The sequence below is a fragment of the Panthera tigris genome, chromosome B3, assembly GCF_018350195.1.
Source record: "Panthera tigris isolate Pti1 chromosome B3, P.tigris_Pti1_mat1.1, whole genome shotgun sequence".
Classification (NCBI taxonomy): domain Eukaryota; kingdom Metazoa; phylum Chordata; class Mammalia; order Carnivora; family Felidae; genus Panthera; species Panthera tigris.
The window spans coordinates 44,283,350-44,301,301 of NC_056665.1; the positions used below are offsets into that span (position 1 = coordinate 44,283,350).

General features: G+C 34.8%; 1 protein-coding gene across 5 annotated transcripts in view; it reads left to right on the forward strand.

Annotated features, from left to right (window-relative positions):
• Positions 1–17,952, forward strand: part of ICE2 (interactor of little elongation complex ELL subunit 2) — a 64,684-nt gene that overhangs the window by 3,121 nt on the left and 43,611 nt on the right. For 4 of the 5 annotated variants that reach the window (XM_042988732.1, XM_042988731.1, XM_042988733.1 and 1 more), the window contains exons 5-6: positions 5,975–6,236; positions 7,287–7,406. In XM_042988732.1, coding sequence (XP_042844666.1) covers positions 5,975–6,236; positions 7,287–7,406 — 382 coding nt within the window. The remainder of the gene's footprint in view (positions 1–5,974; positions 6,237–7,286; positions 7,407–17,952) is intronic. The other variant, XM_007084476.3, reaches the window with a different exon arrangement.

The window sequence follows — 17,952 nt, forward strand, 5'->3', positions numbered from 1 at the left end:
TGGTTTGTTTGTGTGTGTGTGTGTGTGTGTGTGTGTGTGTATAAATTTTTTCAGATCTTTCTCCACATAGATATAAAAACAAAAATGGGATCATATTATAAATAATGTAAAATACTAAGAAACTGTTTTACAGTTTGCTTTTTTCATTTAAAATAATATTTTGTGTAGTTTTCCATGCCTCTACACATAGCTTAATCTTAATTGTTGCTTAATACTTCATTGTATAGATTTACTTTCAATTCATTTAGGTAGTCTGAATTTGCAAAATATGTTCCTCTTTTTTAGTAATTATAAACAGTACGTTGATGAAATTCTTGTAATAGTTTTCATAAGATAAATTCATAGAAATTGAATTGTTCAGTCAGATGGTGTATGCATTTTATATTTTGATAGATACTGCCAAATTCCTCTCTGCTATGAACATGCCTGTTGAGTGGTAATTTTCCCTTCTCACTGCCTGCCTGCCTGAAACATCTCCTTTCCTTTGTGATTGGCTGTTATTGTGGATGAATCTTGAAACCAAGTAATTGAATTTACTAGAATGGACTGTAAATACGCCAAGTGAGGAATTGGGGAGCTTCTCTAGAGTTCAACATTTACGTTCATCTTTTCTTCACTCATTTTGCAGTGGAGGAAGCATATTTCCAGCCTGTATATGGAATGGGCCCCATCTGTTCTGCCTTCTCAGTACCCTTTCTGTCAATTAGCATCTGCTCTTACTCCTGTATTTTCATCTTTCAGTGTTTAAAGGTGCTCAAGTTTTTCCTGCTCAATCCCTGGATTCCATGTTACTTTCTTACTTCTGCTCTCATTTGTGCTTAGACTTCTTTAAAAACTCGTATGTGTTTGCTGGGAGGAAAAGGGGGACAAACAGTTGTAAAGCGGACAGAAATCATTTGACAAAATGGCAATAATAATAAGTCCATCCCTTCAATAATTACTTTTTAAATGGATTAAACTTTCCAGTCAAAAGACAGATTAGGAGAATGGATGAATAAAACAGAAGAAAACACGTCACTGCACATCCCACTGCCTTTGCTTTCACTGAACATCTCACTGTAATCTGGCTTCCACCCTCAGTAGTCTACTAAAACTGCTCCTCTCAGGATCATCAATGACCTCTTGACTATGAAGACATCTCACTCTCCTGGCTTTCTGGTGATAGTGATATTTCTGTCTCTTTTGCCTCAGCCTCATTATATTGGCTCATTAGACTCACTCTGGTACTTTTAAGAAATAATGATTTTGTACTCTCAACCCAGCTTTTGGAATCCAAACCTTTAAGGATGCCTCTGGAATCAATTAATTGACCCCACTGATATTTATTTAGGTTATTTCCATCCCTTTCCAATTATAAACAATGAGCATCCTTTTTATACATGTGCTGATATAAGTAGGATAAATTCCTATAAGAGGAGGGTATGTATGTTTTTTTATTTTGATAGATGCTGCCAGATTGCCATTAAAAACATTTTAAAAATGCTTTTTTGATTATCAGATGAATAAATAAGTTCACATAAAAGCAAGCAGATGTTGTATTAAAGAGGCAATTTTAAAAGCAACATTCTTGCCAAGTGCATAATTATAATGTCTTTGCTAATATCAGCTATAGAAGGTTGAGTAAATCCTGTATAAATGTATCTATGGATTTTTTTCAAGCTGATTTTGTTACTCAACTTGTACCATTTCTTGAGGATACCTTAATCTCTTTTTTTAATTTCTTAAAACTTACTATCAAATAAAGAATTGCCTTTGTTTATTTGAATCAAAGAATGCCTACCAATTGTAATATCCTGGAAGAGGAGGGTAAAGATGTATATCTTTACCTTTTCTTAAAGGTAAAATGAACATATATCTTTAAAAAAAAAAAAAAAAACCACTGCTCACCGTTTTATGTACATTTATCTCAGCCTTCGTCTTTTCAGACTAAAAATTTTTAATATTCATCTTCTTTATCCTGCTTCTTAATTATTTTAATGGTTCTTTTTTTTTTTTTTTTTTAATTTATTTATTTATTTTGAGAGAGAGCACTAGTGAGCATGAGCAGGAGAGAGGCAGAGAGAGAAGAAGAGAGAGAATCCCAAGCACAGAGCCCTGCGCAGGGCTGTAGATCATGACCTGAGCCAAAATCAAGAATTGGGCACTTTACCAACTGAGCCACCCAGGCACACCGTATTTTAATGGTTCTTTTCAAGTTTGGTTCTAGTCAGCATACCCTAGATGTGGGTTATAGTCTGAATTACGTAAGGGAAAGGATATCTTGCTGGCAATTGGGTACAGCTCTTAAAATATTTTCTTCTTAGGATATGCTTGTTTTTCTTTAGATTTCTGTATAGCACAAAACAATTTATTAGTGTAACTTACCTTTTGGCACAGAAAAAATAAAGACACAAGACATTGATTTCATGTTTCTAGTCTTTTTTGCTCATGTTAAATTTTACTAAGTTTTGTCACAGTAAGGAATGGGTTTTCAGACTGTGGTAATTTACAGCTGTTTTCTTGATGGAAATATTAGAAAAAAATGTAAAATTTTTATTATCCATAATTTTATGTGTTTTGCCTTCTCCCATCATTTTCAGGAAAATATTGGTAACTCTCATTACTCTGCTTTCAGTAATATGAGATTTTTATTCAGCCCTTCTCCCTCTACTGAAAAGTAAACATTTACCTTTTTTTAAATCAAAGTTTCTGATTGTAGATATTTATAACTGAGCTTTAAACCAGCAAGGGGGAAAGTAGCTTCCAATTTAAAAAATTATGAAATTTTAACATGTTGAATATAGAAAAGTAAATCAATCCAGAAGGTACAGGTAGACTTTAGATGGAGGCTAGAAGCACCATTTCCAAATGCTACTTTAAGAAGCCACCTAAACCAGTAGACTTAAAGCATAGGAAACTAAGTTTGAATTCTGCCTTTTCTTCATAGAAACTTTAAGAAAGGAGAGTGGGTAGTTGACAAAATGAAGGGGAAAAACTTCAAACCATCAACTGAAATAAAATATAATGCTGTAAATGTGCATAGAGAAACCCTGTCAGATGCTTTTGGCCTGCGCCCTGATGAAGATTTTGACAGCACTGCACACGGAAATGATCTTGATGTGCTGCCATTTCATTCTTTGCTGAATGTAGCCAATTTAAACTGCTAGAATTTCTTGACATTCCTACTCTGGCATATCTGAGTCAGCATCTTGTTGCTGCAGCAGCTTAATTAAATTTGCCAGTTTGTGCCACAAGGACAGACATGTTCTCATATTCAGAGAGACAGCTGTGAAGCAGTATTGTTAAGAGTTGCGGACACAATACCGTTAGGTTTGAATAGCTCTCAAGACATTTTCTAGTGAGAAATCAATTTGCTGTAATACATTTCTCCCAAGATCAGCAGTTAATATTCATTTTGTTAACCTAAAATATGCTTATTTTTATACAGTTATTGGAGAAACTTTAGTAGCTAAGTATGTCTTCTTTCACCTGTATTATTTTCAGAGCCAGTCTAAGCATCTGTATTTTAATTTCCAAAATTCTTTTCCCATCCACTAACCAGCTCTTTTGAGTAGTTTTCCATCTTTAGCTCTAGAAGAGTACTCTTGACTATTTTGCTTTATTTTGTTTTTTTCTGAGAATCTTTGCATTTTTACTGTATTTGCTTTAGTATTATAAAGCTGATTTAAAACAAATTAGCAGTGGTTTTAGATGGGGCTCACCTTTTATCCAGATACAGATCTAGATTGATAATTCTCAGCTTTATCAGGCCAACACCGTCCCACTTTTCATAACAAATATTTATAAGAGATGAGATACCTCCTTTACTAGCCTGAAATGGAATTAGCCTCCGACATTATATTTAAAAGTAACGTCCCAGATATATAAAAGTGAAATCAAAGAAAAGAATACATATTATATATTTTAATATGTAAATGCATAGATACTACTGCACTAGAAAATATAATGCAGTAGTCAGATGCACCAGCTAAAATGAACAAGGTTAGATTGAAAAGAGGTTAATATAAACTGTGCCATAGAAGAATCATAAAAATAAAAGAGAATAAAATGTATTGGTAGGATAAGTAATAACAGATCAGGTTTGTTTGTATATGATCAGAGAAAGCCTAAAGGGACCTTTGAAAGTTGTGTAGTACACTCTCGTATGTTACATTACAGGCATCTAGTGTTCCTTAATCTCTCTCTACATGCTTTCTTTTGTGACAACCCGGATGTAGCCACAGACTTCTAAAATTTCCCGAAGAAATTAATACTGTCATGATTGCAAGCCACAGCTCTGAATATTTCTTGTGTCTCCCCTTTCTCCCTCTTAATCCCTTATCCCATTATCCTTAGGATTCTTCTCTATCACCTATTCAGTATGTACCCAGTTTGGAAATCTCAGATCTCCATAGTTACATTGTATTAATGTACATATCCATTTGATTGCAAAGTTTTAGAGAATAGAGACTGTATTGTGCCCCAGTGTCCAGCGTTAGCCTGGCACATGATAGTCACTCAGTAAATATTAATGAATGGGGAGATGAAGAATGAATCAATAGACAGCCATCCTTCTCATTAGTTTCCCTTCCTCTTGTGTTATTGTTGTTATTTAATTTGGAACCAGATCACGGTGAACAGTTAACTGCTATGGAAAATAGAATTATAGAAGCTAAGGAAGTGTAGTTGTATGTGTGTGTATTTGTGTACTTTAAAACTCTCTTATTAAAAGTGTAGATTGCTAGGGCACTTGGGTGGCTCATTGATTTAAGCGTCCAACTCTTGATCACAGCTTACTTAGGTCATGATCACATCGTTTGTGGCATTGAGCCTAGCATTAGGCTCCATGCTCACGGCGCCAAGCCTGCCTGGGATTCTCTCTCTCCTCCCTACCTCCCTCAAAGTAAATAAATAAATATATTTTTTTAAATGTACGTTACTACATTTGAATACTAGGAATAGAGACAGATTATGAATAAGATAAGAACTTCATGTTCATATACCTCACTGGGGCAGAAAGGTGGTTTTTTAGAAATTGCAGGTATCGTTTCATAGATATGATAACAGGTTCTGTAGTTACCACTTTCTCGTTTAGTGCATTTCATCATAGGTAATACCACATTTTCTCTTTTGCATTCATTCAAGGCATAAAGACATTTCCATGGATTCAGCCATGTACTAGTGATAGAGAATTGTACAGCTTTTCTAAAACCACTGTTGCTTCCATAAAATATGGCACACAGTGTTGGAATTTTCTTTTTAAATCTTGAGATAATTAAAGCAAAGGAAACTAGAAAATTTAGAATATCAATTAATTTGTGAACTTGTGACTTCATCGTATCCTGCTTTTAGTGGCTTTTGTTTATATTAATGGATGTCACTTACTGAAGAATTTAAGCTTTTAAAAACAACTCGCATCGTTGGGGTGCCTGGGTGGCTCAGTGGGTTGAACATCCAGCTCCTGGTTTCAGTTCAGGTCATGATCTCACAGTCTTGCAGTCAAGCCCTGAGTTGGGCTCCGTGCTGAACAGGGAGCCTGCTTAAAATTCTGTCTCTCTCCCTCTCCCCCTGTCCCTTGCTCACACTCTCTCTCAAAAACTAAAATTAAAAAAAATAATAAAAAAAATAAAAACAACTTCTATTGTAATAAAACGTAAACATGGAATATCTGCATATATAATTGATTGGAAAGAGCAATTACCCCTCTTGAGTAAAGGGAAAATAGTTCCAAATCGAATAACTTATCTAAGGAGTTTGCCTCTCCCTCTCCATCAGATAATTGAAGGTAAACTTGTAATGTGATCGTATCCTGCAGAATACTTAATTTACACCAAATGGCTAAACATCAAAATGCAGGTGGCAGAGTTAGATAATAATCTGGAATTTACTATGTTAATCACGCTATATTCTCCCTGGTGATTGAGAATCATGAAGTTCCATGATAGTAATCTTCATGTGAAAAGCACATATTTGTAAATTGTATTTTTTTTTCCAGACGTATAGGAGAAAATTTGAATGCCTCAGCAAGTTCTGTAGAAAATGAGCCGGCAGTTAGTTCAGCAACTCAAGCAAAGGAAAAAGTTAAAACCACAGTTGGAATGGTTCTTCTTCCAAAACCAAGAGTTCCTTATCCTCGTTTCTCTCGTTTCTCACAGAGAGAGCAGAGGAGTTATGTGGACTTGTTGGTTAAATACGCAAAAATTCCTGCAAATTCCAAAGCTGTTGGAATAAATAAAAATGACTACTTGCAGTATTTGGTATGTATGCTATTCTTCAGCTTCAGTAAAAAATATTTTAACTTTGCTTTTATGTTTTTAGGTACAATCCTATTAACAAAAATGGAAATTTAAAGAGTTTAATTGACAGAGCATTGGTGCTTTCATTCTTTTGTTGGTTCTTTTATAATAGGCATTTTCCTTTGGTTCTGAGCATATTTCACTCCAGTTCATCCTAAGTACTAGCGATACAATTTTATAATGCTCACAAACAATTTTAAGTTTTTAATTTCTTTAGTTTTAAGTTTTCAATTATATAAATGATGCTGTACTGAACATCTTTGTTGCAAACTCTTTGTTCACATTTATACTTATTTCCTTAAGATAAATTCTTAAAAATATAATTGCCTGATCAAAACTATACATGTTTTTAAGGCTTCAATCTGTATTTATACCTGAGTAAATTGTTCTACAAAAAGTTTAAACCAATTTGTACCACTATTGTATGAAAATTTTCTTTAAAAAAATATGTATCTTCACTAACGCTGCACATTACCTTTTTGCCTCTAATTTGATATGGAAAATATGGTGATCCCTTGTTTCATATTAATTTACAGTGTTTGGTAATGAAAGTAAGTCTTTCCTATGTGCTTATAAGCCATTTCTATTTTTTTTTTTTTTTATAACTTGCCTATTCATGTTGTTTGCACATTTTTCCATTTGGATGTTTGTCTTTTTTTATGTTAATTTAGAACATTTTATGAAAAAGCTTAATGATTCCTAAATAGGTAGTACAATAGTCATTTGCTTTTTTATTTTTATGAATTTTTTTAAATTGAAGTGTAGTTGACATGCAATATTGTATTAGTTGCAAGTGTTCAACATAGTGTTTTAACATTTGTATATAATGTAGTGTTTTTAATAACAAGTTTGCCATTATTATATAATAATTCTTACTATTTTTCTGATTTCTGCTTTGGATGTGATACTTTAATTAGTCTTTAAATCCAGATTATTAGAGCAGTGATTGAGAGGTGATTGTTTTTAATTAAGCTTCTTATTCCAAGACGTGTCTACTTTTTTAAAAATCAGGATATGAAAAAACATGTGAATGAAGAAGTTACTGAATTCCTAAAGTTTTTGCAGAATTCTGCAAAGAAATGTGCACAGGATTATAATATGCTTTCTGATGATGCTCGTCTCTTCACAGAGGTAAAAAAAAATAAAATAAAATAAATCACATTTATTTAAACTGCCGAGAAATAAGCAATAACAGCATTTTAAAATGTGTGATGATCCTGCCAAAATCATATGGAAATATCACCAATTTAGAGAACAAATTGTGTGTAATAGCTCTTTTATTCATCACATATTTTAATAATGGAAATACTAGCATCTCAAAATCATATACTGTAGTATATTCATACTTTTTTTTATTAATAATATGTATTATTGTACTGGAGTTTATCTAAAAACATCAACACTGGTCTGAATTTTTTTAAAGTCTTTAAAATTAGTCATTATACACAACATTGTAATACCCTTAACACTATTGAACTCTTAAATGTAAAAAATGGTTTAAAATGGTAAGTTTTCTGTGTATTTTACCATAATTAAAAAAAAAAAAACTGGTCACTGTAAATTGGGGGACAGCAGAGGATTTTAGTATCACCATTTTTTGAACACTTTTTAAGGTGAAATTTTGCTATTAATATCAACTAAAAGAATGATTCTTCTAAATAAAAGGAAGCATTACGTGTTTATTTTCTCCGAACCTATATGTGATATACTCAAACCAAGTATCATATTTTTCCATATAGAAAAGGAATTGTAGCTTTTCCTATTTTAATAGTGCCTTTGAAAGGACCAGAATGACGGTTTTAAAACCTAAGTCACATCCCCTCATGTCACTGGTTTAAAATCGTTTCTCACTTCACTCAGAAAGAGGTCTTTACAGAGTTCTGCGATGCCCTTTGTGGTCACACCCTCTCAATCCCCCCCCCACCCCCCCACCAGCCTGCTTCATCTCCTACATACCTCCCTCCCAGTTGTTCTATTCCAACCTACTGGCCTTTGTGTTACTTGAATACTCCAAGCATGGTCCTGCCTTAAGGCTTTTGGCTCTTCCCATCTTTCTGGCAGCTTTTTCCCAGAGAAGTGCATGGAATAGTGTCTTGATTTACAGTCTCTCTCTGTTCAGATGCCAAGTATCAGTGGGGATATCCCTAATTACCCTAAAAACATAACATCGCTTTCAGGGTTCCCTTTACCTGTTGATTCTTTTTTATTGTCTTTCTCCACAACTTGTATGTAAGTACTTTTTTGTGCACTGCTGTGTTCCCAATTAATAGAATAATGCCTGACACACAGTTCTCAAGTGCTGAATTTAACTACATGAATATAAAAATGGTTTGTTGACAAAGTACATTATTTGATAGCTAACAATCGGCGTTAAGTCTTATTTTTTAGTCAGATTGACTTGGCAACATATTTTGTCTAGTTTACATTTTATATCTCCACCCTAAAGGCTCACTGATATTTTCCTGATTTTTTACAGTTTAAAAATTTTAATTTTATATTATGAAATGCAGTATACTTAAGGAAAAGTATATAGACCAAATATAAACAGCTTAACAAATAATTATATAGTGAACACCTATGTAACTCTCTTCCAAGTTAGGAAATAAAACATTTCCAGTAACCCACAAGCTCCCTATGTATCCCTCCTGATAACATTCTTCCTCCTTGAGAAGTTATCAGTGATACAAGTTTGGTATTGATAATTTCCATACCCTTTATTTTGGTACTTCTTTAAGCTCACTTTTGCCTTTTTTTTTTGAGTTTTAAGTGAACAGAATTCTTCCTTCCTCTACTCATTAGGTTTGTGAGATGCATGTATGTGTGTAGTTACAGTTCATTAATTTTCATTTCTGTGCATTGTTAATTGTATGAATAAACTACAATGTATTCTATTGATCACAATTTGAGTCATTTCCTATTTGGAGCTATTCTAAATAGTGCTTCTGTGACAATTCTCATACATGTCTCTTGGTGCACATGTGCACATTTCTACTGGGTGTATACCCAGGAATGAAATTGTTGGGTCATAAGTATGCATATTTCAACTTTAGTAAATAATATTAACCTGTTTTCCAAAGGATTATACCAATTTACAGTCTACCCAGCAGTTTTGACAGTTTTGTTGCTCTATATCCTCAAATTGACACTTAAGGTCATTTCACTTTTAAACAATCTAGAGGATATATATATATATATATATATATAAAATAAGACTTCATCTTTTCATATACTAATTGGTCATTTTGTATGAATCAGCTGTTCAAGTTTGTGCTATTTATTCTAGTAGATTTTCTTTTTGTTACTGATATGTGGGAGTTCTTTGTATATTCAAAATACAAAACTTTTAATGGGTTGTATATGTTGGACCCTTTTTCTTCTATTTGATAAAAAGCACTCTTTTAATCTACAAGTTCCTCCTCAATTCCTTTCTTTTCCTTAAACTTTCTCTTTTCAAGAACTTGGGTCATTTGACCTCTAAAGTTTTCCCACAGTCTAGATTTTGATTGCTTATTAGCAGTGATGTTCATTCAACATGTTCTCTTTTCTCTGTATTTCTTACAAATTATCACTGGGATCTGGAAGCTTGAACAGAATTAGTCTTGGCCAAAGGGATTTAACACATAGATTTTTTATTCTTTAATCAGGTGGGACATAATGTCTGGTTGTTTCTTTTTTGTGGTGTTTGCAGCTCTTCATGCTCAGTGCCTAGATCTATTCATTCACTGGGGTTTGCAAGATTGTAGGATTCTAGTTGCATCATTTATTCGTATTTATTAGTTGGAATAATTTTATTAAGATATGTTTTCCCTTATGTATTTGGTTCCCCAATTCATGTAGCGGAAAAAATGCTAGATTCTTTTACCCTTATGTGCGAGTTTCAAAAAAATTGATTCCTTCTTATTCTCCAAAGTTGATCGGTGTTTTCTTTTTTAAAAATATTATTATTAAATCATAGAATTAAACATGTTTGATGGGTTTTAGTCCACTGCAGTTACTCTTTTTGAAGCTCATACAAGACCAACTTCAGCCAGTGACAGCTCTTTATACTGGCTTTTGAGTCTTTTTTAAGTCTTTTTTAACATTTATTAATTTTTGAGAGACAGAGACAGAGTATGAGTGGGGGAGGGACAGGGAGAGGGAGACACAGAATCCGAAGCAGGTTTGAGGCTCTGAGCTGTCAGCACAGAGCCCAATGTGCAGCTAGAACTCACGGACCAAGAGATCATGACCTGAGCTGAAGTAGGAGGCTTAATTGACTGAGCCACCCAGGTGCCCCGTGGCTTTTGAGTCTTTTTGAGTCATTCTGGTAAAATCTATGAGGCTTGTACTGTACAAAATTTTTTTTATACGATCTCCCTATTTTCCCTTACTTTTTAAAAAAAAAGATTGTACTGTTTCTATGTTGTTAGAGCATATAGTCATTACATACTAAATAAGCTCTTTTTTTAAAATCAATGTTATTGAGGCATAATTTACATATAATAAGGATCCATTTTAAGTGCATGTCACTAAGTTTTCACAAATGTATACACCTGTATGATCATGACCACAATCATAGTACGGTATATTTCCATCACACTAAAAAGATCTCTTTGCCTCTTTTCTATCCATGGCCCTGGAAACCACCAGTATGCTTTCTGTCACCATGGATTAGATTTGGGTTTTTTTGAGTTTCATAAAAACTGAATTGCACACAGTGTATTCTTGTGTCTGACTTCTTTCATTCAGCATTTTTTGAGACTCATCCACAATGACACAAATATGTATAATGTGTTCATTTTTATTCCTTTTTGTTTTATTGTATGATTATGCCAAAATTGGTTTATCAGTTCATCTGTTGATGAGCATCTGTATTATTTCCAGTTTGGGGCAATTATAAATAAAGCTACTGTGAACATTCTTATACAAGGTTTTTTAGGAACATTTTTTTCATTTTGGGAGGGTTAAAGAACTAGGGGTAGATTTTCCAGATCATATGGCATGTATAGTTAAATTTTATTAGAAACTGCCAACCTTTTTCATAATGGATGTACCATTTTACACTCACAACAGTGTGCAAGAGTTCCCTTGGGGCGCCTGGATGGCTCAGTCGGTTGAGTATCCCAACTCTTGCTTTTGGCTCAGTTTATGATTCCAGAGTCGTGGGATTGAGCCCTAAGTAGTGCTCTGCTCTGAGCATGGAGCCTGCTTAAGATTCTCTCTCTCTCTCTCTCTCTCTCTCTCTCTCCCCCCCCGTCCCTCCCCCCCCACCCGTGCTCTTTTTCTCTTAAAAATAAGTTCCAGTTGCTCTGTACTTTTGCTAATACTTAGTATTGGTAATCTTTTTACATTTTAACAACTTCTTGGGTGCCTCAGTGTGGTTTTAGTTTCCTTAATGAGCAATGATGTTTTAAAATCTTTAGCTGATTTTATTGGTTTTTATTTTTATTGAGTCTTGAAAGTTCTTTATATATTCTGAATACAGGTCTATTATATTTGTGGTTTTCTCCCAGTTTGTGACGTGTTTTTTCATGTTTTAACAATGTCTCTCAAAGAACAGAATTTTAATTTTAATGAAGTCTTATTTTTCAAAATGTTTTATGGTTGGTGCTTTTATGTATTCTAGCATAGAAATCTTTGCCGACCCCAAGTAGTTCTCACGTGGGATCTTGTTTACTTCTTTACCCCTATGGACTTTCGCGATGTCAGAAGACATTTTTGGTTGTCACAACTGGCAGAATGCTACCAGTATCTACTGGCTAAAGGTCAGGGATGCTGCTAAGCATACTGCAATGCACATGACATCTCCACAACAAAGAATTATCCAGCCCAAAATGACAGTAATGCTTGTGTTGAAAAACCCTAACCTAGAGGTTTTATAGTTTGAGTGTGAATGTTCAAGGTTTTTTTTGGTGTAAGATGTGATGTTGGGATCAAAGTTTATTCTTCTTTTGAATGGATATCTAGTTCTAGCATAATGATTCTCACCTGAGAGTGCTTTAGCCTCCCAGAGAACATTTGGTAATTTCCGGAGACATTTTTGATTGTCACAACTGAGAAATGAGTTCTTGTGGCATCTAGTGGGTAGAGCCAAGAATGTTGCTAAATACCTTTAAGTGTATAGGATGCCCCGCCCACCACAAAGAAGTATCTGGTCCAAAATGTTGAAACTGTCGATGAGAAACTCTGCCTAGCACTATTGGTTGAAAAAGCTCTTTTTTCCCTCATTGAATTGCCTTGTCACCACCAATATGTGGGTTACTTTCCTGACTTTATTTTATTTCATTAATCTATATATCTGTCTTTATGCCAGCATCACCTAGTCTTCTAGTAAGTTTTGAAACCATGTTGGGTAAGTCCTGCAACTTTGTTCTTTTTAAAAATTGTTTTTGGCTCTTTTTAGTCCTTTTTATTTCCTTGTAAATTTTGGAACCCACTTGTCAATTTCTAAAGAAGAGCTAGGTGGGATTTTAATGGGGTTTTTTGAATCTGTAGAACGTGTATTTTACAAATATCTCTTAAAATAGTGTTTAGCTAGATTTTTTTTTCCTTTTCTTTTTGAGTAAACTCTTGACCTCTCTTGCCTTTTAAATGGAAAGGTTAGTCATTTACATTCATTATGATAATTGATGTACACAGACTTGTTTGTGATTTCTTTTTGTCTTTTTCTACAGTTCTATTTTTACTTCTTTTGAGGGGATTGATGTTTTTTCTCCTTCTTTTCCTCCTTATTAATTTGGAATTTGTTCATTGTTTTTCTGTTCTCTTAATGGTTACACTTGAATTTTTACAATGAATTTTTTCCCTCACTGAATTGTCTTGTCACTATTGATGTGTGGGTCAATTTCCTGGTTCTATTCAGTTTTATCAGTCTATATGTCTGCAGAAACCATAGAACATTTTGACTTTCATCACACCCCTCCTGACTGATATTGTTTAATGCTGTCTCTTATTTAAACCTATCTACATTATTATTTTATATGGACAATATTTGTTTTATCCACAAATTTTGATAATTTTTTTGACTTTCAATCTCTTCTCAAATCACATTCTGAGATCCTCTTCATTGTTCCTCAAATGCTACGTGTTCTAGATGTTTGTTTGATGAAGGTCTCTTGGTGATAAGCAATCTTTTGGTTTGTTTATCTGAAAATATTTTTTTTGTTTTTCTGATTAGATGGTTTTACTCCATACATAATTCTAAGTTGACTGTTTTGTTTCTTTATCTGAAGATAATAATTCTTTGGCGAATGTTACTGTTATTGAAAAGTGTGTGATCAGGGGGCACCTGGGTGACTTAGTCACTTAAGTGTCAACTCTTGATTTCAGCTCAGGTCATACTCTCATGGCTTGTGACATCAAACCCCGTGTTGGGCTCTGTGCTGACAGCATGGAGCCTGCTTGAGATTCTTTCTCTCTCTCTCTCTCATTCTCTCTCTCATTCTCTCTCTCTTCCTCTCTCCCTCCCTCCCCAAATAAACATTAAAAAAGAAAGAAAGGTGTGTTATCTGTCATTTCTTTTAGGGAATCTCTCTTTTCTGTCTTGACTGTTCTTAGGTGGTTTACTGTTTCATTACAGTGTATGTGTGTTTAAATGATGCTTGGTTCATTATGTTTCTTGTATCTGTAGATTCCTTTCCTTCTTCAGTTCTGAAAAATTCTCAGCCATTTTCATTTATTGCTTTTCTTTCATTTTCTCAACTCTGTCTTCCTGAGATTCCCATATTGCCTAGGTCAGACCTCCGTCTGTTTTCCATTTTTCTGTCTCTCTCCTTCCTCTTCCCACCCTCCCTCCTTCTCTCTCCCTCCCTGCCTCCACTTTTTAACTGTGGTAAAATATACATAACATAAAAGCTACCATTTTAATCTTTTTTTTTTTTAATTTGTGTTTATTTATTTATTTTGAGAGGGAGCTTGTGCACACAGTCAAGTGTGTGTGAGCGGCAAAGGGGCAGAGAGAGGGGAGAGAGAGAAATCCCAAGCAGGGGCCCAATGCAGGGCTCAAACTCAGGAACAATGAGATCATGACCTGAGCCAAAATCAAGAGTCAGATGCTTAACCACGAGCCACCCAGGTGCCCCTATTTTAATCATTTTTAAGGACAGTTGAATGGCATGAAATACTTTTATATACTTTTGTGAATGTAATTCTACCACCCATCTCTAGAACTTTTTCATTTTCCCAAGCTGAAACTCTGTACCCACTAAATAATTCATTGTTCCCTCTTTTCCCCAGTCCCTGGCAACCACCATTCTACTTTCTAGCTGTATGAATTTGATATTTGACTTTTCTAGGTACCTCACATAAGTAGAGTATTTGTCCTTTTGTGATTGGCTTATTTTACTTAGAATGATGTCTTCTTCAAGGTTCAGCCATGTTGTAGAATGTGTCAGAATTTCCTTCCCCTTTTTAAATTTTATTTTTAGTTGTGGTAAAATACAACACAAAATTTACTATCTTAAGTGTGCAGTTCAGTAATATTAAGTACATTCATATTGTTATATAGCCTATCTCCAGAATTCTTTTCATCTTGCAAAATTGAGACTTTATACCTATCTCTGAACTGTTACTGCTCTAACAACACTTCTGATACCAACTATGTGGGTTTTTTTCCCCCACATCAACCAGTATTCCACCTCAGGACAGTAGGCCTAGGGTTTCGATGACCCTTTTCTCTAGTTCAATAATTTGTTCTAGAACTCAGGTAAGCACTTTACTTACTATTTCTAGTTTATTGTAAATGGAGGAGAGAGATGCATTTGGCAAGAAATGTAAGAAGAGGCATAGAGCTTCTATGCCCTCTCTATGCACACCACCCTCCCAGTACCACCATGTGTTCACCAACCTTGGAGCTCTCTGAACCCCATTGTTTAGGGGTTTTTATGGAGGCTTTGTTTCCTAGGCATGATTGAATAAACTATGCGTTGTTGGTGAGTAGGTCAACCTGTAGCCCTGTAATGGGCCTTGGAATTTCCTGGCAAACGTCCCCCACCCTGAAGTTATCTAGGAGCCATGAGTCATCTCTGTAGCATACAAAAGACCTTCCTTCTTATCACTCAGGAAATTCCAAGGTTTTAGGTGCCCTGTGTCAGGAACCAAGACAAAGACCCAATAGGAGTTCTTATTTTATCGCATCCATTAAACAATAACTCTCAACTAGGATTCATCCATGTTATGGCATGTTTCTAAATCTTCTCTTTTAAGGCTGAATACATATTCCATTGTAAGTATTTGGACATTTTTTTTTATCCATTCATCCATTGATGGGCACTTTGGTTACTTGTGCCTTTTCACAGTTGTGAATAATGCTCCTGTGGACACGGATGTACAAATATCTGTTCAAATCTCTGTTTTGTAAGGCGTAAGTGAAAGAATCACGTGTTCAGCTCCTCACCTCACCGGATCTTGCCACAGGTGGAGGCATTTGCCCTCAAGCCACCTCAGTTTTCATGGGTTTTCTTACTGCTCACTGCTCCTGTTTCTTTTCGCTCTAGGTGTTTGGGGGTTATTTATTTACTTAGGGTCCTTGAGATTCTTTTTGCTTTGTACCAAGTCCAATAATGCATAAAAATTGTTGGCTGTGATTTATCTCGTATCTAGTGGGATTTGGGTAGAAGTCCTCTTCAAAGTACCGACCCTACCATACTGCCAGAAGTAGTGTCCTTTAAATTTTTAAGTTTCAAACATGTATGATACTATGTTTTTCCTTTCTGGCCCAAAATAAAATTAGGGAGCTGAATCATTTTCACCTTTCTTTGTAATGATAAATCTGTATTGTGTACATGTATATGCTTTTGGTGTATTTAGTTTTCAAGATATTTAGAGTGTTAAATAACATTCAGAGGTTAGGTGATGGGAAATAGCCTGAATCTCTTAACCTCATAGCTGTTTTTCAAAGACAAATAAATTACTAAAGCATCTTAAATGTATCAAATAATGATTCTTTAGTTGCTTAGTACCTACCAGTTATGAAATACCTTTAATAATATATAGTAATGGGGGCACCTCAACTGGCTCATTTGGAAGAGCATGTGATTCTTGATCTCGGGATTGTGAGTTCGAGTCCCACATTGGGTGTAGAGATTACTAAAAAAACAAAACGCTTAAAAAAAAAGGGGGGTGCCTGGGTAGCTCAGTAGGTTAATTGTCCCAACTCTTGATTTCAGTTCAGGTCATGATCCCAGGGTGGGATTGAGCCCCATGTCAGGCTCTGCTGAGCCTGGAGCCTGGTTAAGATTTTCTTTCTCTGTCCTTCTCTCCAGCTTGTCCTCTCTATCCCTCTCTCTCAGATAATAATAACAACAGCAACAATAATATATAGTAATCTATCTCGTTATAGGAGTAAAACTGTGTTAGATTTTCTGTGACTCTCTCTCTCCCTAATTAGTGAATTCAGTAAAACCCTGTGAAACATCCAGTAGAGTTTTACCAAGAAAGATGTGCCAGTGAATATCCAAGTAGAATAGTTTCTGTGTCATACAGTTCTTATATATTGCTTACCTTTGTACGTATGTTCAACTTCTTATAATGACTGCCATAAGATGGGAATGTTAGGGGTGGAAGTTAACTAATATAAATAAGGAACAAAGATTTTATGCAAATTTCACTCTGCAGTTGACTAGGATTTTAAAAACAAACAGAATTTTTCCATATTAACCCACATCTACCTTAGTTGCAAGTATATCCTGAATAAAATATCAAAGTCAGCATTGAAAAGCATGGATTGAGGGAGAAAATGTGAAAGATGGGGCAGTAAGAATTAAATAAGAGGAGAAGGGGATATGAAACTAGATGAAAAGATAGACTGGAGTAAAGTTATTGATTTGTAACTTGACAAATTTCATAAATGTCTGAAGTGAAAGAGGATATAAAGATATTACAAAGATATGCTTATTGCTAATTACTCTTATGATGTAAAATATATTCTAAAAGGTTCAGATTAGATTAACAGGAGAAAAAAACTAAGTTTCTTAGAAGATGATATACATGTGTTTTGTGGGTTTTTTAAAAAATACTTATTTTGTGAGAAAGTGAGCGCATGTATAAATAAGAGCAGGGGAGGGGCAGAGAGAGAGGGGGGACAGAGGATCTAAAGCGGGCTCTGTGCTGATAGTAGACAGCCCAATGTAGGGCTCAAGCTCACAAACCATGAGATCATGATCTGAGCTGCAGTTGGACCCTTAATCAATTTAGACACCCAGGCACCCCTGTGTACCTATGTTTTTTAAATTATAACCCCACTCCCACGCGAAAGTGCTGTGCATGTTTGAGTTATTTACATGTTATCACAATTGTCATACATTCTGCTTGAGTAAAGCTGTGAATTTTATTTCCTTGTTGATCATATTTCCTGCTAAGTTATTAGTATTTTGAAAAGTTTGGAGAGAAGAAAATACTAAATACTCCATCATTTGTAACTTTTGTTATTTACTTAGTTCTTAAAGTTTATTTATTTTGAGAGACAGAGAGTGGTAGGGAGGGGCAGAGAGAAGGAGAGACAGAATCCTCAGCAGGTCTGTCCTCGCAGTGCAGAGCCTGATGCGGGGCTCAAACCCACAAACTGAGATCATGACCTGAGCCTGAGATCAAGAGTCAAATGCTTAACTGAGTGAGCCACCCAGAAACCCCTGTTATTTATTTGTTTAGATTGTAGATTATAGTGGTCTGTGAGATAACTACTTTGTTAATTTATTGTGCT